This window comes from Diabrotica virgifera, chromosome 1, assembly GCF_917563875.1.
Source record: "Diabrotica virgifera virgifera chromosome 1, PGI_DIABVI_V3a".
Taxonomy (NCBI): domain Eukaryota; kingdom Metazoa; phylum Arthropoda; class Insecta; order Coleoptera; family Chrysomelidae; genus Diabrotica; species Diabrotica virgifera.
Window position 1 is genome coordinate 205,890,446 of NC_065443.1, and position 25,536 is coordinate 205,915,981.

General features: G+C 33.7%; 1 protein-coding gene across 3 annotated transcripts in view; it reads right to left on the reverse strand.

Annotated features, from left to right (window-relative positions):
• Positions 1–18,283: 18,283 nt before the first annotated feature.
• LOC114332689 (acyl-CoA Delta-9 desaturase) overlaps positions 18,284–25,536 on the reverse strand; it is a 79,027-nt gene continuing 71,774 nt past the window's right edge. For all 3 annotated transcript variants that reach the window (XM_050646631.1, XM_050646626.1, XM_028282516.1), the window contains exons 4-5: positions 21,205–21,387; positions 18,284–19,651 (exon numbers count right to left, since the gene is read on the reverse strand). In XM_050646631.1, coding sequence (XP_050502588.1) covers positions 19,267–19,651; positions 21,205–21,387 — 568 coding nt within the window. In that variant the 3' untranslated portion in view covers positions 18,284–19,266. The remainder of the gene's footprint in view (positions 19,652–21,204; positions 21,388–25,536) is intronic.

A 25,536-nucleotide genomic window follows, 5' to 3' on the forward strand; every position in this document is an offset into this window, starting at 1 on the left:
ATTTTACTTAGTAATGTCATGATCTACTTATTTTCAAATTTTGGTCCACTATCTCAATTACGAACGTCGCAAAAAACCCTTTATATTTTTTATATTCACCCCTATCCCCACCCCTTTGTCGGCCACGCAGCGTTCCGCCCCTAGAGATTTTACTTAGTTACGTCATGACCTACTTATTCCCAAATTTTGGTGCACTATCTCGATCATGAGCGTCATAAAAAAAAATAATAAAATCCGTGATTTTGACCCCTTATAACTACCCTCGGCCCCAACTCTGGTTTCCGGTCGTTGGTGAAAGTCATGTACACAACTAATTCAACATATCCCTGTATAGTTTTTCCATATTACTTATCACGCACAAAATCCGCTTCTATCTCTCCGACTATTACCACCTTTATAGTGAGCCTAGTATTGGTGGATCTATCAAAATAAACAGGCTGCGGTGGCTAGGCCATTTAGAGAGAATGAATGAGGTGGAGTCGTCGAAACACATTTATAGCCAGAGACCGGATGGAGTGAGGAAAAGAGGCAGGCTCAGAGCACGATTTAAGGACCAGGTGGAAGACGACATGTGAGTGTCAGGAGTGCAAAATTGGAAAACCAAGGCCAAGGATAGGAAGGAATGAAAGCTGATTCTGGAATAGGCCAAGATCCACCATGGGTTGTAGAGCCAATGATTATGATGATGATCGCTGGATTTAGTCTTTCTAATCATTCTAAATAATAAGTTTGCCATTTTCAATGAAAACTGTAAAGCTTTTCTTTTTTTTTAACATAACTCGATATACTCTTGAATTGTTAACAGCTTTAAAATTTACTAATCAAGTTTTATCTTTCTTTATCCACCCCTTTATGGTTTTGGTCTTCATATAAAGTCATAGATATATAAACTCACCACACCTCAAAATTTTTTTCTTTTTCTTTTTTACATCGTCATCCTTCACCGTTTGTGATTCATTTTGAAGAGTTTTGGAAACTTTGGAACTAACAGAACAGATCCTGTATTATATTTTAAATTTATGGTAGTAAATATAACGGCAGGTTTGAATAAATAAGAATTTGGTAACGTCAATACAAGTTTTGTGAAGAGCTTTTACGCTCTCAACATCATAAAAAATAAGCTAATTACTAAAAAACTTCGTGGTATCAATTATTACGTGTGTGCGTTACGCCGTTTTGCTTTAAAACCAATCAACAAAATTATCAAACTATTAATTTTCTCCACTGCTAGGTGTAAATATGATTTCACAATATGGCAAATGCAACTTTCCAAGGCAAATAATTATCGCTTCTTCGTTTGTTAGATTCCTCATTTCGCAGATGCATTTAAATATATCTGTCATCCGTTTTAAATTTTTAATTGCACTTTTAAGTGGGTTCTATTGTCGTTTCATTTCATTTAATGCTGTCGAATAGTCTGGTAAAAGTGGGTTCTCACAAAAAACCTATCATATTATAAGCATATGTATTGTGTGATTTGCATCTGATGCATTGGAATGACTCTTTTGTTTTATTAAATTGATTTTTTTATGAAAAAGTCCTCCTTTATAATAGTTTTGCCCTATGAATATAAAGTTGAAATCAAGGATATTACGGTATTTCTAAAAAATATTTGAGAATTTCATTTTTATTCCGATATCTATGATAGAAAGGATAAAATAAATGCAAATGATATAGTATTTAAATTCTGTAAAACTGGTTAGATTAGAACAATATGAGCATAAATACATGTCAGATAAAAGTTCAATGTTTATTAGTTTCTGTTTTTGTTGTAATTCTAGATATATAATAAAGAAAATCTACATACAGAGTGAGTCTGTAATTTGGAATAAATTCTCATTTGGAATAAATAAATGCTCAGACCCGTCGATTAGTATTTCAAATTGTCATTTTTGACATACAATAATAATGTTTACAGGATGTCCCAATTTAAGGATATGACGTTATCATTTATTTTCTTAAATGGCAACACTGTCATTTTGATAGCTATTTTGATAGGGTGTGTAAAGTTATGCATAACTGCAAAATTTTAAATTTTTATTCTCTACCATTTACGAGATAATAAAAAATAACAAAGTTATGAATTACAAATAATCAAATAATAATTGAATTTAATTATTTCAATTAAGCAAATGCTCATAATGTCGCCGTCAATTATTGTCAAATAGTCAATGAATTACATATTATTATATAGAGTGTCCCAAAAGTAGTGGAACGGTCGAATATTTCGCGAACTAAACATCGGATCGAAAAACTGAAAAATACGTGTTCAATCATTTTCAAAAATCTATCCAATGACACCAAACACCAATCCCCACTACACCCCCTGGAGGTGGGGTGGGGGGTAACTTTAAAATCTTAAATCGAAACCCCCCGTTTTTCTTGCAAATTTGGATTCGTTACGTAAAAGTAGGCAACTTTTATTCAAGACGTTTTTTCGAACTGTGGATAGATGGCGCTATAATTGGGAAAAACGATTTATCCTGATATCATAGGTAAATTATAGAAACGGTCTAATATCTCACGAAATACACTTCCAAATGAGAAACCAAAAAACAGATTTTTAATCTTTTTTAAAACCTATCGAATAACACCAAACATGACCCTCCAACCCACCCCCTGGATGTGGGGTGGGGGTAACTTTAAAATCTTAAATAGCAACCCCCACTTTTTATTGCAGATTCGGATTAGTCATAAAAAATTAAGCAACATTTATTCGAAACATTTTTTAAAATTTCTGATAGATGGCGCTAATAAATCGAATTTGTCCAATTAAGGCGCCATCTATTAACAATTCTAAAAAATGTTTCGAATAAATGTTACTTAATTTTTCATGACGGATTCGAATTTGTAATAAAAAGTGGGGGTTGCTATTTAAGATTTTAAAGTTAACCCCCACCCCACATTAAGTGGGTGGGTTGGAGGGTCATGTTTGGTGTTATTCGATAGGTTTTAAAAAAGATTAAAAATCTGTTTTTTAGTTTCTCATTTGGAAGTGTACTTTGTGAGATATTAGACCATTTCTATAATTTACCTATGGTATCAGGATAAATCGTTTTTCCCAATTATAGCGCCATCTATCCACAGTTCGAAAAAATGTCTTGAATAAAAGTTGCTTACTTTTATGTAACAAATTAAAATCTTCAAGAAAATCTGGGGGTTTCCATTTGAGATTTTAAAGTTAACCCCCACCCCACCTCCAGGGGGTGTAGTGGGGGTTGGTGTTTGGTGTCATTGGATAGATTTTTGAAAATGATTGAACACATATTTTTCAGTTTTTCGATCCGATGTTTAGTTCGCGAAATATTCGACCGTTCCACTACTTTTGGGACACCCTGTATAAGAAAAAGTTTACAATTCTACATCCACTCCATTTTACAAAAATGGGAAAAATCGAAGGGGGAAAATATACATTCAAAATAAGGCCAGAATCGGATAGAATGACTAATTCTAAACAACTTTTGTTCTATAGAGTTTTTTCGCTAAGTCAATATTTTCGAGTTATTTTCGAGTGAATATGTTCATTTTTAACAAAAAAAAAAAACATGTTTTTAGACGGTTTTTCGCAGATAATTCAAAAAGTAAGTATTTTAGCGAAAAAATATTCTTTGCAAAAATATAGCTTATGAAAAATTGAAAACAATGGTGTATTCATGAGGTCTGCAGACCCAGTCGAAGCAGTGTTATAGCTAATGAAAAGTAGGTTCTTGTTCGTCAAATTCCAAATCGAATATTTCAATATAAAATAACCCAAAAACGGAACACCTTTCGGGGAAAATTCATTACAAAATTTTTAAAGTGTTTAAAAAAAGGTTTATTTTTGTTTTTTAAAAAAGCTTCTAACATTTAAAGTAAGTGAGTTATGCTCAAAATATTGTTGGTCCATTAAATTTTTTGGTAAAAAAAATCGCGAAAATCACCCCCTAATTAGCATCACAAATAAATTTTATTATTACCACTTGACAAGATACTTTGCTTATATATTATTTATATGATCTGTAAGTTTTATCGGTCCAAAGTGCTTATTTTTGAAAAAGCTGTAGTTAAAATAGCTTGAACGAGTAACTAATCACTAGTTTACGCAAATATTGAACAGCCATAGCATAACCAATTTTTGTCTAACAAGAAAACAAAAAATTATAAATATTCAGAAAAGCAAAACGAACATTTTATTACTCTTTGAGATCCATAAAAAAATCCATTTTTTTTAAATTAAAAAAAATGTTTTATTTTAAACCCAATTTTTTTCAAAAATGAACACTTTGAACTAATGAAACTTGTAGATAATATAAACAATACATAAGTAAAGCAACTTGTGAAGCGGTAACGATTAATTTTATTTAAGAAGCTAATTAGGGGGTAATTTTAGTGATTTTTTTAGCAAAAAATAAAAAAGACCAACAATATTTTGAGCGTAACTCACTTACTTTTAATGTTAGAAGTTATTTAAAAAAAAACAGAAATAAACCCTTTTTTAAACGCTTTAAAAAAGTTGTAATGAATTGTCCCCGAAAAGAGCTCCGTTTTTGGGTTATTTCAAATTGAAATATTCGATTTGGAATTTGACGAAGAAGAACCTACTTTTCATTAGCTACAACTCTGCGTATACTGGGTCTACAGACCTTATGTCCTAAATCATTCTTTTCAGTTTTTTATAAGCTATATTTTTGGTAAGAATATTTTTTCGCTAAAATACTTACTTTTTGAGTTATCTGCAAAAAACCGTCCAAAAACATGTTTTCTCTTTGTAAAAAATGAACATATTCACTTGCAAATAACTCGAAAAGTATTAACTTAGTGAAAAAACTCTATAGAACAAAAGTTACTTAGAATTAGTCATTTTATACAATTTCGGACTTATTTTGAACGTATATTTTTTCACCCCGTATTTCTTAATTTTTGTAAAATGGAGGGTATGTAGAATTGTAAACTTTTTCTTATACCGGGTGTCCACTTATATTTTCCCCCATTTTAACTGCCTATAACTTCAAAACGGCTCAAGATAGAAATATGCGGTTTTCGCTGAAATGTTTTATTTTAGTAGAAGTTTTGTATGAATGGATTGAATTTTTTATATCGCTTTCAAATACGAAAACAAAAATGGCGGATTTTTGAAAAAAAAAACGTTGTTGACTTTTTTTAAATGGAACACACAGTATATTTTCTTGTAAATTGAAAGAAAGGTCATTCACCTATCCAGCGATATAAAGTTTTTCAAAATCGGTTGTCAAATCACTGAGTGATTAATTTTTAAAATGAGAGGTGCAACGTGGATATCACATACCTAAATAACATAACTAAGCAAATTGATATTATGTTATGTGATTTCCACATTGCATCTCTCATTTTAAAAATTAATTGCTCGTTCATTTGACAACCGATTTAAAAAAAATTTATATCTCTGGATAGGTAAATGACCATTTTTTCAAGTTACAAAAAATATACTGGGTGTTTTAATAAAAAAAGTCAACACCGTTTTTTTTTCAAAAATCCGCCATTTTTTATTCAAAAGCGATATAAAAAATGGTCATTTACCTAAAAACTTGAAAAAACGGTCATTTATATCTAGTGATATAAAAAATTTTAAAATCGGTTGTCAAATGACAGAGCAATTAATTTTTAAAATGAATGAGAGATGCAATGTGGAAATCAGATAACATAATATCAATTTGCTTAGTTATGTTATTTAGGTATGTGATATCCACGTTGCACCTCTCATTTTAAAAATTAATTACTCAGTGATTTGACAACCGATTTTAAAAAAACTTTATATCGCTGGATAGGTAAATGACCTTTCTTTCAATTTACAAAAAAATATACTGGGTGTTCTATTAAAAAAAGTCAACAACGTTTTTTTCAAAAATCCGCCATTTTTGTTTTCGTACTTGAAAGCGATATAAAAAATTCAATCCATTCAGACAAAAACTTTTACTAAAATAATACATTTCAGCGGAAACCGCATATTTCTATCTTGAGCCGTTTAGAAGTTATCGGTAGTTAAAATGGAGGAAATTATAAGTGGACACCCGGTATAATAATAGACAATTTCAAATATCTATTCCCAAATTTTTATCCTTCCTTTATTTTTTTGGAAATTGTCGTAAAATTTTGTGTTCCTTGATCGGGCTAAAATGTTAACAGACTTAAAACAAGCATCGGAGAGAGTAAGAATGAGTATTGAGAAAACTAAGGTAATGGTAGCTAAAATAATGGATATCCCTCTTGGTGATACGAATATTGAAAATGTAGAAGAATATGTGTACTTGGGAAATAAAATAAAACAAGGAAAGAATACGAATGTCTTGGATGCAATAGTTAAATTAAGAGGAAACAGTAGCGATCAACAGGTAGCGAAAACGCGTTCCAAGATTGCGGCTGTAATTTTGAATATTTTTTCGAGATATTTGGCACACGTATTCGTAATATAATAAAGAATGGCGATAGAGAGCCCAATTTGAAAAATATATTATTATGTGGAAATTACTCTGTAATTAAATACAATATTAAAAAACGAGCCTGTACCGCCATTAACAAGAACAAAAAATACACTTTCTTCAAATAAAATTTTTTATCCGATGCCCAGATTTTGTGTCATTTTGGAACTACTAATGAAATAAAAAATTTTAGTAGTTCCAAAATGACACAAAATCTAGGCATCGGATAAAAAAGTTTATTTGAAGAAAGTGTATTTTTTTGTTCTTCTTAATGGCGGTACAGGCTCGTTTTTTAATATTGTATTTAATTGCAGAGTAATTTCCACATATTAATATATTTTTCAAATTGGGCTCTGTACCGCCATTCTTTATTATATTACAAGTACGTGTGCCAAATATCTCGAAAAAATATTCAAAATTACAGCCGCAATCTTGGAACGCGTTTTTGCTACCTGCTGATCGCTACTGTTTCCTCTTAAGCTTTTTATTATAAACGATCCAAATATTCCAGTTAATTGAAAACAAAATATTTTTGATGCATGTATCCTTCCTGTCATGACATATGGAATAAAGACCATGTCACTTATTAACCAATCTCTCAATAGACTTAAAAGATCTCAAAGTGCTACTGAGAGACTTTTAATAAATGCAAGCTCAAGAGATCATATTTATAAATTTATAAAAAACGAAAATCTGAGAAAAAGAATCAAAGTAAAAGATGAGAAGCTATCGCAAAATCAAAATAGAAATGGGCAGTACATGTGGCAAGAGAAAGCGAAGAGAAGTGAGCGAGATAATGATATAATGGCGACCAAGAGCACATAATATATGAGGCATAGAAAGACCGCAAAGAAGATCGGAAAAGAAAAAGGAAAAAAACACAAGGACATGCCTATTTCCAGGACTGGACCAGAAGAGGTTGCTAAAAAAGAATTGGTGAATAGGACAGACAAAGAAGAAAAAATTCCAAAACTACCACTTATTTGAAGTTAGATAAATCTTAATGAATCTGGTTGCATTCAATTCGTAAAATCGTTGGAAAATTTTCTGAACTAAAGTGGTAATGCCGAAATGAAAATTGCATTATTGATCAAGGAAAATACATTTTCCAATATGTACTTCGAAGCCGTGAAAAGTAATAAAGTAATTCAGAAATAATTGAGGGAAATGAGTATTATTTCAGTATTACTACTCCAGGTTTTTTGGAGTCGCTAAAGACGAATATCATGACGACGATGATGGTTTCAGTTAGAGGCATGTGTGCCCAAGACTTGCTTCGTCTTGTGGAGTGGAAATTCGATACAAAATCAGTGCAAACTCATTACTCGGTGGTTTTTGCGATCGCCAATCACGAATATCATGTCGCCAATGATCACTGAGGCACATGATGCGCAGAAAGAACTGATTTTCTATTAAAGTTTCATAAGACTCCAGAAGACGAGTTCCCTTCTGTGCACAGGTGCATAAGAGACCATTGCCGACATCATATTCGTGTTCAGCGACCCCAAAATCAGTCTGATATGTCGTTTATTACGTTCTTTATTCTATCATAATTTTCAGCGTAAAAATAGCTACACTAAGTCCCCCATCGAGTAATTACAGGTTGGGAAGGTAGTGGAACGTCGCGAAGCCTATCTTTGTATAATTGAACTCACAAAGGAGCCTTAATGAACACCTTCTTTATATTGCTAATTAATTCGTTCACAAGAGGAAATTGGGCTCTGATAATATCTGCAACTCTGATAACTCCATGAGCTAAACAAGTAACATGAAAAAGTTTCTGATAAAATATTTTTAAATGTTGGCCCACCTTAAGCATATATGGAGTAGCATCCGATAAGAAAGTCACAAATTTATTTTGGAGTGGCACCTGACAAAAAGAAGTTTGTCAAAGTGTCTTGAATGCATCGTGTAACGGTCAAATTGTTGGTTTTTTTAAGTTGTTTTAAACATATTAAAAATGAGTTTCCTGGACCATGTTCCTCAAGTGCGCCAATTAGCAAATGAACAATATATCTTCCACGGGCGTCTGTAGTTTCGTCCACAATAACATAAATGTAGTTACCACGTATGACTTCTCGTATTTGGATCATTGTTGATTTATGTATAGAGTCGACACTTGATTTTCTCAACATGGATTCATCCGGAATATTTAATTTGCAATATTTTTCCAAAAACGATCTTAGATTAACGATATTTAATTTTTTTAATGGAATGTTAGAAGCAACCATTGCCTTGCACAGATCTTCAGCGTTTGTCATCGGACCAGTCACAATTCGTTCCGGGAGTCTATTCAAATTATAAATAAGTAATAGTTCATTTTATGATTATTTCTGGTTAATGCCAGGTTCCAAATCCAAGTCGGTTAACTCAATTTGTGGAAATTAACAATAATTGTTAAGATCTTAGGAAAATAGTACCTAGAAATAAACGGACAGGCCCTGCATAATTACATCTTAATGGTTTTTGGATTTTACATTGCAGAGTAAAGTGACGAAAATATGTAAATATATGTATTTACCACTTAAATATAAACTTTTTTCAAAAAATCTATACATATGTAATATATGTAAAAATATGTAACTTACATATAATCCGCGCCCTACCAATTAGTAATATTTAACTCATTTACATCAATTATTTCGGAATTACAAATTTATTATATTTCATAACTTCGAAATGCCCTTTTTGGAAAATGTATTTTCCTAGTTCAATAATGCAATTTTCATTTCGACATCATCACTTTAGTTCATAAAATTTTCTAACGCTCTTACTAATAATTGAAGTTTCGCAAGTTTCATTGAAATCCATCCAATTGTAATAAAAATTACCATACGTAGGTTTTATCTTTAGGTTTAGACTTTTGTTAAATATTTCTATTTATTTTTCATTTATAATTTTATTTAATTGAAATTTATATTTTTTATCTTGTAATTCTAACGAAATCTTCACATTTATGACATCAACGTATTTCTTGGTTATGTCTTCTAACTGCTTATTAAGTTCCTAGTTTTCCTTGACTATTACGAGCAATTACCAGACCGTGTTATAGGAGCACATAAAATACTATTTCGAAAGTGAATTGTTATAATTTAAAGAAATTAGCAGAACTGTTATCTTGTTATTCTATTTAGAATAAGAGTTAAGTTACAAAGTTGTAGAAAAGTACGAAGATAAGGAGAAAGCCTTTAATACAAACAAACTCTAACATGAAGTAAAACCACTTCTATGTAATAGGTATAATTTACTAAAATCTTAAAAAATCCCAATGGATTGAATAAAATAAGTACATTCAGAACGTTTTCGGACCTATCAGTCCATCATCAGTGAATTCATATATACTTGCTAACTTGCTCCAGAACCAAAACAATAGTTGTAATTATAATTCAATCTACATTATAGTGTTGTAAAATCGATGTTAAAAGATAACCTCTGGGAACATGGTGAAACTGTAAACGAGAACCTTAACCAACCATCTTGGACCAACGAGGTCTGCCAAGACGAGAACCTTAACCAACCATCTGCCAAGTCCTTGGCAGACCTCGTTGGCCCAAGATGGTTGGTTAAGGTTCTCGTTTAGAGTTTCACCATGTTCCCAAAGGTTGTCTTTTAACATCGGCGTTTAGCCTTTTAAATTTTACAATACTATAATGTAAATTGAATTATAATTACAACCATTGTTTGGTTCTGGGGCTAGTTAGCAAGTATATATGAATTCACTGATGATGGACTGATAGGTCCGAAAACGTTTTAAATGAACTTATTTTATTTAATCCATTGGGATTTTTTAAGATTTTAGTAAATTATACCTATTACATAGAAGTGGTTTTACTTCATGTTAGAGTTTGTTTAACTATATTAGGGTATACAGCCAACCCAGGGAACTACCCATTTTTAGTTTACCTTTAATATATATTGGCCTTGGACTACTGCAAGGCCTTAGATAACTTAAAATTAGGTAAAATGTGGCATATAATTAGTTAGAGAAATGGGTACGCCTGAACATTTAATCTATTTATTACAAGAACTGTTTAGAAATAATAACGCTAATGTAAGAATGATTAATAATGTGCTTTCGAAAAACTTCAAATTGAAATCTGGAGTCCGACAGGGATGTATCATACCATACTCCCCATTATATTTAATAGATATGAACACATTATGCGTCAAGTTTTTGAGGAATGACAAGGTGGGGCAACTATAGGAGGAAGAAAAATGAAAAACCTAAGCTATGCTCATGACACTGTTATATTGGCACAGTATAAAGAGGGACAATAGAACCACTCTTCGAAAAATTGGAAGTAAAATCTTTAGTCGCGCATGGCGACCGCGCAGTGTTCCCAGTCGCTTTTGCCCCACTCTCGCATTGCTAGTCACATAGAAACGTACGGGTTTTAACAGGGAAAACCCGCATCCATCACTGGTTAATTACCAATTGCGTACTGCCGGTATTACTTTTTGAGATCATAGTGCCGACATGGAAGAGGTTTTACTGTCCCTCTTTATACTGTGATATTGGCGTCTTCAGAAGAATTTGAACAAATTATGAGAAGGCTGAGTACGATGAGTACGAAATGTGACTGAAAATAAATATACCGAAAACCAAAGTAATGATCATCGACAGAATCAGAAACAACCAAACAAAGATCAGAAACATGGCAGGTTACGAAGGAGTCAGACAAATTAATTATTTAGGTTTCGCCATACGAGATACGTCGTTTCATCACAATGATCATATCGGAAACAGTCAAACCAGTGGCGACGCGTGACTTTTTCTAAAGTGTTACCAAAACCAGATGCAAAAAATCTTATTTAAAAAAATGAAGATATGGCTAAATGTATATACATATAGCTTCAATAATATCATTTTGTATATCACTTGAAACTCTCGAAAAAACAGTTGATGTTTCTAGATGTTGGCAAAATGTTTGATCTTTTTTGGCAATTCATATTAACAATTCCCTGTAATTGCCTCGAATGTCAGAGCCGTCGCCCTCAAAATGACCACGAAATGCTAATTCTTGTTCGGCTAAAAAACATACGGTACAGTGAGCTAAGGATATACGAGTACCTATCTATTTTTTTAACAAACTCATTATGTTTAGCAATATTTGCTTTAAATGCTTGGTTAAGAGAACTTTTGATTTTTGTTTTGCCAAACTGAATCAAATTGGGTATACATCTTACATGTAGGTAACGGAGAAATTTCATGTCTCTTTTTTAAAACTTTAAAATTATTTAAATCGTGAACCTGGTCCACCCATTTTTCTGTAAAAACCAGAAGACATGGCCAACAATACAGTCTATTTTTCTTGCAACCACATAACCAAGGATTTTCACTGTACCAACTAAATTTAAAATATCGAGCTAATTTTTTAAATTCCTTTTTAAATTGTTTAAAATAGGTCTTTCATTTTCAATAATCTCATTTTATTTTTCAATCAGAATTACTTTTTAAGTAGTTGATCGATTACGCAGCGACACTCATCCATGGTGAACTGCACGCACACTTTTTATTATAGGTACTGTTAGCAAATTTAAATCTGGTAACAGCCCTACTGATATACACAGCGCGCTTACGCCCATCGCTCCTTCAAAATTTTCACACTAGCCGGTCCCGAGCCGCCCGAGCGACAGCGAGATAACCATTCATTGTCTCCACAAATGAGACTGGTAACAGAATATAATAAAGTGCAACTGAGTCACATAAACTCGCCAATATTTTCGTGTGTCTGACTATTTACTGAATTAGGTTCTATTAACATATAATATAATAATATATTTCTAGTGGTAAAAATAAAATAAAATAATAAATGGAATTATTCATCGTCATAAAATACATATTTATTTGCAAGATTTTTAACTGTTACCAATGGTAACAGTGGTTACATGGACGCTTCGCCAGTGAGTCAAACTCACAAAAATATGAAAGAATACCGAAATTACAAACAACACAAAATTAAGAACATAAAGTATATGTATATAGTCCAGAAGACTGTAAGCCAAAGGAGGAAAAAGAAGCATTCTATGAGAAACTGCAAGAAACCCTAGACAACATCCCAAAAAATGACAGTCTCTTGTTGATGGAAGATTTTAATGCCCAAATTGGGAAGAACATCATACCAGGCATTAAACAGAGATATAATGAAGACGTGTTAAATGATAATGGGGAGTCAATAATCAATTTCTGCACATACATTGATGAATTGCGCATCAATAACACCTACTTCCCTCACAAGACGCGATATAAATACACATTTCACAATACGAGGGGTCAGAAATTAATTATAGACTACATAATAACAAAGAACATACATCCTTCCCAAATTTGAGATGTGGTAACCTCGAATTCAGCGAATGTGGGAAGTGACCATATTCTGCTTATCTCCAAAATACGAATGTAAACCCGACGGAAAACAAGAAGATCGCAAACAGTTGAGAAAACACAAAGAATAAACATCGAAAGCATGTGGCAACCATCAACCAGACATCTACATCAGAAAAGACTATCTTCCAAAGAAATAGCCTGTAAAAAACTAGAAGATAATCTGAACTCGACAGTATGTGAAGCGTTGGGAACCAGGACAGTAAACATAAACCTCAAGAAACCTAACAAAACGCCCTGGTTCCGACAAGAAATCAAAACAAAGTGTAAAGAAAAACGAGAAGCCCACTTAAAATACAGATCACACCAAACACCAGAAGCTTACAATAACTACAAAAGAATAGGAAACGAGACTAAATCATTGGCAAAGAAGACTAAAGACGCATACTGGAGGGTTTTCTCATCAGTAATGGAAGCCGACTACTACGGACTGCAAAGGAAAATATGGAGATTTATTAAAACGCAGAGAAAAGAAATAAGCGAACTAACAGAAACCAACAAAATATATGTCTATACCTGGACCTTCTATCTCACTCAATTATTTAAGACAGGTGAAGGCCAGATCTTACCAGAAACTCCAGAGATAACAACCGAAAATTTAAACGTCACAGCGGTGAAATTACTAAAGCATTAGAAAAACTAAAAACTGCAAATCTCTACGACCGGACAAGATTCCAAACGAAATGTTGAAATACGGTAGAAACACATTAATTGAACAACTAAGGATACTTGTACAAAAAATTCTTTCGGGGCATATAATACCTAACAGCTAACCAAGGGTTACAAAACGGTACCTGAAAACTACAGAGAAATAAACCTACTTAGTCTCTCTCTCTCTCTCTCTCTCTCTCTCTCTCTCTCTCTCTCTCTCTCTCTCTTCTCTATCTTGTCGTTTCCCCATTACTGAGGTTCGTGATTTCTTCCAATATTCCTAACAATGTTTCTCCATTGATCTCTATCTTCAGCTGCTCTAAGAGCTTCGCAGAATGAGTTTCCAGCTGAATGCTTTATTTGGTCAGACCATCTAGTTGGTGATCGTCCTCTTGATCTTCTCCCTGGAACGTGTCCAGAAACAATTAATCTCTCTAAACTGTCGTCACCTCTGCGAACCACATGACGAAAGAATTGCAGAATTCGTTGCATACATATTGTGGACAGCCTTTTTTTTTAAATATTGAGTTGGTTTAGAATGGAAACGTTTGTCCTATGAGCTATCCAAGGTATGCGTAGCATTCTTCTCCAGCACCACATCTCAAAGGCATCAATTTTTTGGCGCTCGCATGCGCGAAGAGAATACAAGGGCATTCATCAGTTTCATCTTGATATTTTGAGAGATAGATCTGTCTTTCCAAACTTTAGTTAGGCGACTCATCGCATTTTTTGCCATACCAATACGTCTCCGAACTTCTGCTTCACAGTTACCATCGTTAGTTATACTAGACCCGAGATAGACAAAGGTGTTTACTATCTGGTATTCCTGTAATATGTTAGTCAGTTGAATAGTGTTGAATCTGTCGACCACCATTATTTTTGTCTTAGCTTTACTGATTTTCAGACCAACTTTATTGCCTTCGTACTGAACTCTTCGCAGAAGATCAACCATGTCTTGCTCATTTGCTGCTATAAGTGTAGTGTCATCAGCAAATCTTAAATTGGAGATTTTCCTACCAGCTACTGTTACTCCACCGGCCCATCTTTCTAAAACCATCCTCATGACATGTTCACCATAAGTCAGGTGACAACATGCATCCTTGTCCAACACCTCCCTCGGTCTTGAATTGGTTTGAGAACTTCTGATCTAGTCGTACCTGCTTAGTATCGCTCTGAAATTAACCACAAAAGTCATAACCATCAAAACCACCAACGAAATGGATCTAGCAGATAGCAGATGAACAACAAGGGTTTAGATCAGGGCGATCCTGTAGCGATGCAGTTTTTGTCGTCAAACAAGTTATGGAAAAATCACTAGAATACAACGTCCCGGCTTACTGTTGCTTAATAGATCTGCAAAATGCATTCGACCATGTAGTTCGGAATGACGTAATTTACATGTTATATAAACGAAATAGACCATCAGATATTATTAAGATTATCGAAAACATATACAGCAGAAATGACATAAAGGCCAGAATTAACAACAAACTAACACAGCCGATACCAGTGAAAAGAGGCATATGTCAAGAGACTTATTGAGCCTGCTGTTGTTTAACCTCATCATGGATGAAATTATTCATAAAGTCAAAAACCTGAGTATAGGGTACAGAATGGGTGAAGACATCATCTCTTTAGTATGTTATGCCTTATGCAGATGATGCCATACTTATTGCAGAAAGTAAAGATGACCTTCAGATACTTTTATATCAATTTAATATAATATAACAGCAAGAAAGTTCAACATGATAATACTACCAAGTTAAACACAAAGTATGGTAATCTCTAAAGATACAATCAGGTGCAAGCTGGAAGTGGACAGTAAAATATTCTAGCAAGACAGAAATATCAGCTACCTGGGAGTACCAATTCACAGTTATGGAGATACAGAAGCGGAACTTGCCCAACAAATAAACAAAGCCAACAGAATAGCAGGATGTCTTTAACACAGCGTTTCTCAACCTGTGGGGCGCGCCCCCCTAGGGGGGCGCGCTTTTAGTAATGGGGGGCGTGAGCATCTAAAAAAATACACTAACATCATTAACTAATTTACTAAAATCGAAGCAAAACAAAACTCTGACAAAATAAAAAATAAAATACACATGAACACTGAATAGGAGTTATAATCATAAAGAGCACTCAATACTAAAAAGTAAGATTTTACTGTTTTTTGTCAAATTTATTGAACGAGGGGGGGGGGCGCGGCGAAAATAATTATGGAAGATTGGGTCGCAAAGGGTAAAAGGTTGAGAAACGCTGCTTTAACACACTATCTGGTGCAACATACATCTACAAACAAAAACAATGGCCAAGATTTTTAGGACAGTAGCTAGGCCAATTATGACTTGACAAAAAAACTGATGGAAACGTGTGACATGAAAATAGTCCGAGATATCACAGGAAAATCATTATGAGACAGACAACGTAGCACAGACCTCAGGCAAAGCTGTAATATAGAAAACATAAATCACTGGACACCGAAAAGAAAAAAAATGATATAGCCATATAAGCAGAATGGGAGAAGGAATACTAATAAAAATAGCACAAGAGAGATCACCAAACGGCCGAAGGAGTATAGGAAGACCTAGGAAGAGATGGAGTGACAACCTGGATATCTGATGAGGAGGCATCAGAAGATGAAACAGGCGCGAGCCTATTAAGGAAGCAGGAAGAAGAAGAGGAAGACAAAATTACGACTTGTTTAAGGATTAATATTTAATATCGCCACCTACTCTTCAGAAACGTGGATCATCAAAAAAGCGGATTTAAAGCTTGTAATGACATGTGAAATATGGGGCTACCGTAGAATGGTGCGCAAACTATGGACTGCACATGCATCTTGGTCATATTCATTTTCACGTTCCAATTCTTGATTGAACACGATTTGGCGATGGAATTTTTAGCTTGACTAACAAACTGCATGGCATAATACATGTCTTCGATCAAAAGCAAAGCCTGATTTTGTATCTCCTCATTTACCAGTAGATTAGGATTCTTTGAACTGATAAGAATAATTCGGTGTAAAATTTTATGTGCATGTTACCCTTGTACTTTATATGCATTGTACAGTTTGTACTGTACATTTGAGGACCACATGAGGTACCCTGTCTGTCGACATCCTGACTTCCTAAGTACGTCAACCTATTCACGTATTCTATAACGTCTGTAGAGTGTTGTTCTTGCGCTTGTTTATTCGATGTGGTTTGTACAAAAAATTTTGTCTTATTTATATTTATTCATAGCCCTACAACTCCTGCGCTTTGTTTCAATTCAAGGTAAGTTTCTTCTGCAGCATTTTTCTTTGTTCTGCTTACCATTTGCGTACGATGCCAACTTGGTGTATTTGGGTGTAAGTATGATATTTCTGTTCACCGTTAACCGCCGAATTACATACTCTAGAATAAATTGAAAAGTGTCGAAGCTAGTCTTCTCGCAAACGCATCACTTATCTGGCCTTGTATGTCGAGTTCTTGTAATATATTAGGTAGTTGTAGGTTGTGTTCTATCTTTTGAATCATAGGCTTACCTAAAGTCTACAACGATATTGTTAACGTCTATGTCATATTCCCATGCTTTGGCTAGTATTTATTGACTGCCGAAGTGACCGATTGACTGAGTGAAGAGTTAATCGTCAGAAAATATAAATATTTTGCCTAAGCCCTGCTTGATATCCCCGGATAATTTTTTCAGCGACAAGTTGAACTCTTCGATTAAAAATGTTTGTACTTATTCTGTATCCCGAACAAAGTAGAGAACAAATATTTTTCGTTTTTATGAATAATACAGATTATAATTTTTGTCTTTATATTTCTTGTACTACAGTACTTGTACATATCTTGTACTTTTTGTCAAATTATTTTGTCGTTGCATGTATAGTTCTGTCGGTATTTTATCTAGTCCCGGCACTTTATTGCTATTTTAAATTGAACCTCTTAGTGTTGGAGGTCCAGTTAGTTAATTTTCTTCTTTTCTTCATCTTTTATCAGTTATTGTTGCTGTAGGTACTTGTTGATATGGCAGTGATTGTATCCTGTTGTTTATTAGTTCCCTAGAATACGTCATTCAGTTTCTCTTAATTCCCTCCGTGTTACTAATGATTTCACTCTTCTTATTTCTGCATTTGCTAGTATTCCGATTGTATCATTATCTTAAATGTTTGGTAAATTGGTATGCATTGCGTATTTCATTTTCCTTGAACTCTTGGATTATCTTTTTCTGTCTGCATAGTTCACCTGTTCTTCGTCTTTTGTTCTCATATTCTATATTCGTCTGTCTGGTTCGTTTGATTATATATGTAATTCTTATGTCCTTTATTTCATTTCTGAAATGCTTGTTTGCATTCTTCATCGACTGTCGACTAATTTTACATCTAAACTGTGTTTGAACTATCAGATGGTCTAAGTCGCAGCTTGCTCCCCGCCTGCTTTATACGTGTTGCTATTCTTTTTTGAACCAGTACCACAATATTTAGCAATGAGAAATGTTTTTGAGTCAAACAATGCACTATACTTATTTCAAAGTAATTTTGAAACATGTTCTTTAAAAATAACTACATCTGAGAACAGAGAACATTTTTCATAATTTTTTAACCTTTTAGGTATAAGAGACCGCTGCGCTGGGCCAATAGCGGCTCACCCTGTATACTTATCAAATGTCACTATATTTACTGAAGTAGGAAAACCGTCATTTAAATATTTTGCGAAAGGTATAAAAGTGAAAGACTTGTTCGTTACTAAGACTGTCTAGCCTAGAAATATAGATATTGTTTTTAAACAGGCCATTATAATACCACCCGAAAGAAAAATACTTTAAATATTTATATACAACATTTATTCTGGAATGTTGAAACAAGTCCAAAAGAAATATAAAAGCTTTTAAAAAATATTTTAAATTTCTTCGAAACCTATTTTATATACTTATCACAAACGGCAATATATCATAAAGACAATTAATTCTTATCACTAAACATACTTTAAATATAAATAATTTAAATATATAGGTATTATCAACACGTGGTGTTTATAAGTAAATAAGCTTGAACGTAACCCATAACTGATTATTTCGTATTGGTTTTTGTCATTCTAATATTACTTCGTTATTTTTTCTTTTACTGATTCCTAAATTGTCAAGTCGATTCTATCCTAGCCCATGCACATATTACTGCTACTGATAAATGCGAAATAACAAACTTTGATGCTCAATAATGATACGCTGCAAAGACCAGTTGATAATAATTTGATAAGAGAAAAAAAAAGGAATGGATGAAAAATAAGAAAAAGAAGAAGAAGAAGAAGAAGAAGATGAAGAAGAAGAAGATGAAGAAGAACGAGAAGAAGATGAGAATATATAAGATATTTATATAAATAAAAAGTATTTGGTATGTCATGAGGATTTTAAGATAGATAGAAGAGTTTAAAACTCAAACAGACAGTAATAGGAAATCAGAAAATAAAAAAAGCTGGTATTGTAGACGAGATAGACATAAAGGGTTGATTATCCAACGATTATCTACTTTGAAATCTGGAAAAATTTCTCGGTGGTAGGAAATATTTGGTATATTCGTATAATTCTGAGGCAATCGTTAATGCAAAGAATAGGTATAATAAAGGAAGAAAGAAAAGAAGAAATTCTAGTCCAAATTGTAATTGAATTGATGGAAGAAGAAAAACAAGTTAGAGTTAGAAAACAAGAAACGAGTTAATTACTCAGTGTGAATTCATGAAGAACTTACGACTTGATGGCAAAATAATATTAGTTATGGATTACTAGTTTTCTTTTAATGCATAAATCACAAACCTACGATTGTTTATTTTTAATATTGGCATCTTTCCTAACATCTTCAGTCATATCTTTGTCATCCCATCCCCAAACGCAATCGTCGTAGAACTGGTTCTTGTCAAGGTTTTTCTCTACACCAGCGTTAATGTCAATCTTACCGTCTTTCCACGTGCCGTCACCGGTTCTGTGTGCCCTCTTCCTTATCATTTCGGCGGAGACAGTTTTCAGGTCATAGGCTTGGCCGATGTGTGCCATGAAGTCCAATAAGGCGGTGGTGTAGTTCATTTTGTAGTTGCCAAGTTCGGCTGCTTTGTAGTCCCATGGGAAGGTGTGGTGGTAGTTGTGCCAACCTTCTCCAAAACCGATGGCTGAAACGAAACGGTTTTCTACTGGATTGATTGATCTAAAAAACATTAAAGTTCATTATTAGTGCATTATTAATTTGTTAAATAATAAGATATGTACAGTGCGCATTGAAAGTCTCGTCCAAGTTCATTCGTAAAATTGTTTTCAACGGGATCATATAGCAAGTAGTACTTTATTTGAAGGCTATGGTTATACAGAATACTGCTTAAGATAAGCTGAGCAGACCTAGCCAAAAAGTGAAGCACAGCCTAAAATGCCAAACTGAAATGGAGCTTTGCAGGCAAAAGGACCAACGTTGGAACGCCACAATATAATATTGGAGACCTTACAAAAGTAGACGACCAAAAGGAAGACCACAGATGAGGTGGGTAGATGCCATGAAAACAGTAGCCGGAGCAAATTAGAAGTAGGTTTCTCAGGATAAAGATTGATGGAAGGAGTTGAGTTGAGAATGAGTTGAAGAAGAGGAGCAGACACGGTTAAAATTAAGGGAGTCATTCATCATAATCAATGGTGCTATAACCCTAAAGTAGTGCTCCGACCTTTCCAAGTCTATTGCACTAGTCAGATCCATGCATTGCCAACCGTGGTCAGTTTGATGTACCTATTTTTCTAGCATATCCACCTACATCATCCTTTCATCATCTGTCTAGGCACTACTCTCAGACAGTCAATAAGCATCTTAGCCTTCTTATTTTTATGATGTCACGTGTTTACCACCAGATGTCTGTTTGTATTTGCTGTATACCTCAGAGTTGTACATCCTACGCCCAATACCATTTTACAAAATGCCATCGAAGTGATCAGATGTAATCGATGGTTCTGGCTCAACTAGGTCAATATCGTATAATTTGTAATCATTAATTAAAAATATTTATTCTGTTGTTAGTTTTTGGAGTCATTAATCGTCTTTTTCAAAAATATAGTGAAAAGATTTAGTCAGGGCATCTTCCTGTCGCAATCCCTTATCACTTTTTATTTTCTTGTATTATTCAGGTACTGTTGTAGAAAATTTCTGGTTTGTCTTCTTAAAAACTCAGTTTTTTAACATTCCAATGTCAAAAGTTCGTTTTTTGTCTTACATAAAAGTACTACTCTTCCCTCCTAAATTTGTATGTGCCGGATTTTCTTTAGGAAAATATAGATAATGAAGGATGTTCCTTCATTATCTTTTCTTTTGTATTAAATAATATGGTTGATTGCACACTTCCGTATTGAAGCGTCTCTTATGTGTATTCAGTCATTTATGTTCGTTGTTCTTACATCTATTTATGACCAACCATTCGCTTGACGTCATCGCTTCGTATGTAATAGTAACACTGAAATGGAACTGGGTAGGTCACGTGGCTTGAATGACAGATGACAGATGGATAAAGCGGATATTGGAATGGAGACACTACGATATATTGACGGTCTAGAACGTTGCCATAAAAACTGGAGAAAGAGGCACACAATTGAAACTGATGGAAAATTATGAAGAAGATCTATGTTCAGCAGTGGACAATGAAAGAGTATATGATGATATTGCTGTTTTGTTATTTATCAGTAATTGTAGCAGAATATTCTACGAGTCAAAGGTCATTTACTCACCCATCGTAAGGCTTGTATCCCCACAAGTGTGCAGCACTGTTGACACACCAGGTACCATTCAACTGCAACACAAATCTGAATATGCACACGAAGAAAGACATCATAAAGTCTTCTTTCCAGAAATAGTATGGCACATAGGTTGGCAGTAAGAAAGTTAAAAGAGTTACCAGTGGGATGTAGTATCTGAAAAGAAATACGGTGAGTTATTACATAGCAACATAATTAAAAACGTAGAATAACATACACGTTATACCTATAAAATAAAGTTTTTAGTTAAGCGTTACAAAAATATATCAAGGTTTGCTGTAGAATTTATGGGCTCTGGTGTATCAGGCAGAAGTAGACTACCTCCATATGGCCGTGGATCGATCTATTATGTGTTTAATGGTTTGGAGATCTTAGTAATCGCAAAGGGCCGGTTTTTCAGTGCTGGGTTAACCTATTTATTTTTAGGTCACCGAAATATTCATGGTTAATCAGTTTTTCAGTACTAGGTTAGACCTTAAACCCGTTTAAGTTAACCAAGATTTTAACCGATCCCCGTTAGATGGTTTAACTCCGAATTTTGTGGTTAACGCTTGCGCATGGGTGCAGTGAATGCATCAGGGTCGAATGTTTATTTTGAGTATTGCCTGAAAGAAGAGATTAGTTGAGATATGTTATTTTTTATTTTTTTTTTATCGCGGGAAGTATTCTAAAATGTCTCCTTAAGAAATTATTATGTATTATTATCGAAAGTATAAATTAGTATCGTTATATAGAAAGAAATTATAAGGAAATATATTTAATATATTATAACTTTACAAGTACCACGTTTACAAACAGGATTTAATTCATGATTTCTAGTAATATTTAAAAAAGATAATTATATATTTGTCTATGCAGCAAAATAATTATTTAACAGTTTGACTTCTTATTTCCTGGTCAATCTGTTCCAATACTGATAACACCGTGGTCTTTGACAAACGAAATCGGCAAAAAAGTCTAAATAATCGTCCTAGTAGACGAGGTAGACTATTTATATATAAAATATATCTATATAGTAGAGGTTATGAACTAAATAAAAATTCCGAACTTGATATTGAATGAATCATTTTTATAAATTTAGTTATGAAATTGTTTTTTTATTTATTTTTCTGTCAAATTGATCATTATTTCTCGAATTGCACCTGCGCAAGTACAGTTACTGCTGCCAACAGAAGAAAAAAGTGGTTAGCTAACCGAGATTTTCTTAACTTAGTTTAAAGCACTGAAAAACGCTAGGAGGGTTAAAATATTGGTTAAAATTTAAACTAGGTTAGCTAACTAAAATGTTAACCTGTCACTGAAAAACCGGGCGAGATATAATTTCTATACCTATTCGTGTAATATAAGTACCCACCCATCCTATTTAGGTACCCCAAACATTTTAGACACAAAAGGAAAAAAGCCCGTTGTTGATTTGCTCACTTCAACAGAAACAACAAAATAGCTGCATATACAGGGTGTTTGGTAAAGAATGGGCCATAGCTTAACCTTAGATTCCTAAGCTTAAAATAGGTCGATTTAAGCTAACTTACCTTAGTAGAAAAGTTGATATAACCGAAATACAAGGTGTCAAAGTTAAACTTTTATTTTATTTAACTTTGAATATTTCCTGACAGACATGGGACAACAACACGAAATTTGGTAAGTGGTGCTGGTATTGTCCAATCTACTAAATTTTGTGAATAACAAATGTTTCTGGCTACTACCAGAGGCGTACGACGGGGGAACGTGAATGGTTGACCCTTCCCAAATTCTACGCCACTGGGGGAATTGCTATTTTAGTGAAATTTTTTGATTCTCCAATACATTCTATGTAAAACACATACTATTCATTCGTAACGATAAAGCCGTTAGTTTTCGAGATATTTGAAGCTAAAAACGAAGGAGCATTATACATTAACCAAAATAAGTGTGCCTTTTCATTTTTAACTTCAAATATCTCGAAAACTAATGACTTTCTCGTTACGAATGAAGAGTATATTATTTGCATAGAAAGTATTGGAGAATCTAAAAATTATGCTAAAATAGCAGTTTCATCAGTGGCGTAGAATTCGGGAAGGGTCAACCATTCACTTTCTCCTGTCGTGCGCCTCTGGTACGTCCCCAGAAACGATTATTTAACATAATTTAGTAGGGTGTACAGTGCCTACACTTTCTGCCAAGTATCATACGGATATGTCAAATTATCTTTAAGTATTCTTTTTTTTTAATAATTTATTCTTGATTTAAAACTTTAAGAACTATGTGTGCCCGGTACTATAAAACTATTTGACACATGCTTATGGTACTTGGCAGAAAGTGTAGGTAATGTACACCCTACTAAATTATGTTAAATAATCGTTTGTGGTTAATACCAGAGGCGTACGACAGGGGAAAGTGAATGGTTGACCCTTACCACATTCTACGCCACTGATGAAACTGCTATTTTAGCATAATTTTTAGATTCTCCAATACTTTCTATGCAAATAATATACTCTTTATTCGTAACGATAAAGTCATGAGTTTTCGAGATATGTATTTGAAGTTAAAAATGAAAAGGCACACTTATTTCGATTAATGTATTATGCTCCTTCGTTTTTAGCTTCGTTTTTAGCATTTTTAATAAATAAAAAAAAGTTTAACTTTGACACCCGATATTTCGGTTATTATCAACTGTCGTACTAAGGTAAGTTAGCTTAAGTGGACCTATTTTAACCTCAGGAATCTAAGGTTAAGCTATGGCTCATTCTTTACCAAACACCCTGTTTGTACTCACCCATCCTATTTACCCCAAAGAATAACATCTTAAAGCGCGTTGTTGATTTGATCACTTCAACAGAAACAACAAAATAGCTGCATATACAGGGTGTCCAGAAACTCTCCCGACAAACGAAGACCGGAGATTCTTCAGTTAATTTTATGACAATTTAACCCAATTCACCTAGTCCGACAATGATTCCTAAGGGAGTCAAAGCTCTTTGAAGATGGAGCCTTGTAATTGGTTTTTTAAATATCTCCAGAACGCTTTTATTTAGAAAAAGGAAAACTGGTAGCCTTATTTATCTTCCAGAGATAAATCGATTCCATCAATTACGAATTTGTAGTACCGGTCATAGGCGCCCGTTTCGGGTAGGGCAACTGGTATTTTATAGCATAACTTTTTTGTATTTACCTTCTAAGCATTTTTGACAATGGATTATTAAATTGTGAGGTATTCTAGTAATAATAATAATATAATATCGTATGGCATTCTTGCCGGGGAGATCCTTTCGGACAGTTCCGGCGCCATTTACATCTTTAACCCTGTTTTAAGTAACTAGTGCCGATGTACACTAGCCCAGGGGGACCGACGGCTTTACGTGCACTCCGAGGCACGGTGCGACGGCTCGTGTCATTATTGGAAATGAAAATGGTTTGTCTTTGGCAGGGCTCGAACCTACGTGCACTGGCGTATGAGGCCAGCGATTATGCTGTTACTCCACGGCCGCTCACGACCATAGTAATAAAAGGTAATCTTGCAATTAAGGCGGTAAAAATTTTAAAATTTTTTTCAAAAAAGAGGGTGTATTTTATCGACTTAAAGCAAGAGTAACTTTTAGTACTAGAATACCTCATAATTTAATCATCAAGTGTCAAAAATGCTTAAAAGTTAAAAACAAAAAAGTTATGCGATAAAATAACCGATTACCTACCCAAAACGGACGCATATGACCGGTACTAGAATTTCGCAACTAAGGAAATCGATTTATCTCTGGAAGATAAATAAACGTACCAGTTTTCATTGTTCTAAATAGTTTTTTTTTAATTTTTTTTTTAAATCCTGCCGACTTAAAACAAGAGTCCCTTTTAGTACTAGAATACCTTTTACAATTTAATAATCCAGTATAAAAAAAATGCTTAGAAGTAAAAGATAAAAAAGTTATACGATAAAATAACCGTTGCCCTACCCAAAACGGGCGCCCATGTCCGGTACTAGAAATTCGTAATAATTGATGTAATTGATTTATCGCTGGAAGATAAATAAGTGTACCAATTTGTGTTTTTCTAAAAAGAAGCGTTTTGAAGATATTTAAGAAAAACTAATTACAAGACGCCATTATCAAAGAACTCTATCTCCCGTAGGAAGCATTTTCGGACTAGGTGATTTGGGTTAAATTGTCTTAAAATTATCTGAAGAATATCCAGTTTTCGTTTGTCGGGAGAGTTTCTGGACTCCCTGTATAAAACAAATACGATCCAAATTAAAGTAGATGATAATGTTGAAGCAATGAAGAGTTACTTCGTGTATTGAGGAGTACAAGTAAATACAGAAAGAACAACAAAGTC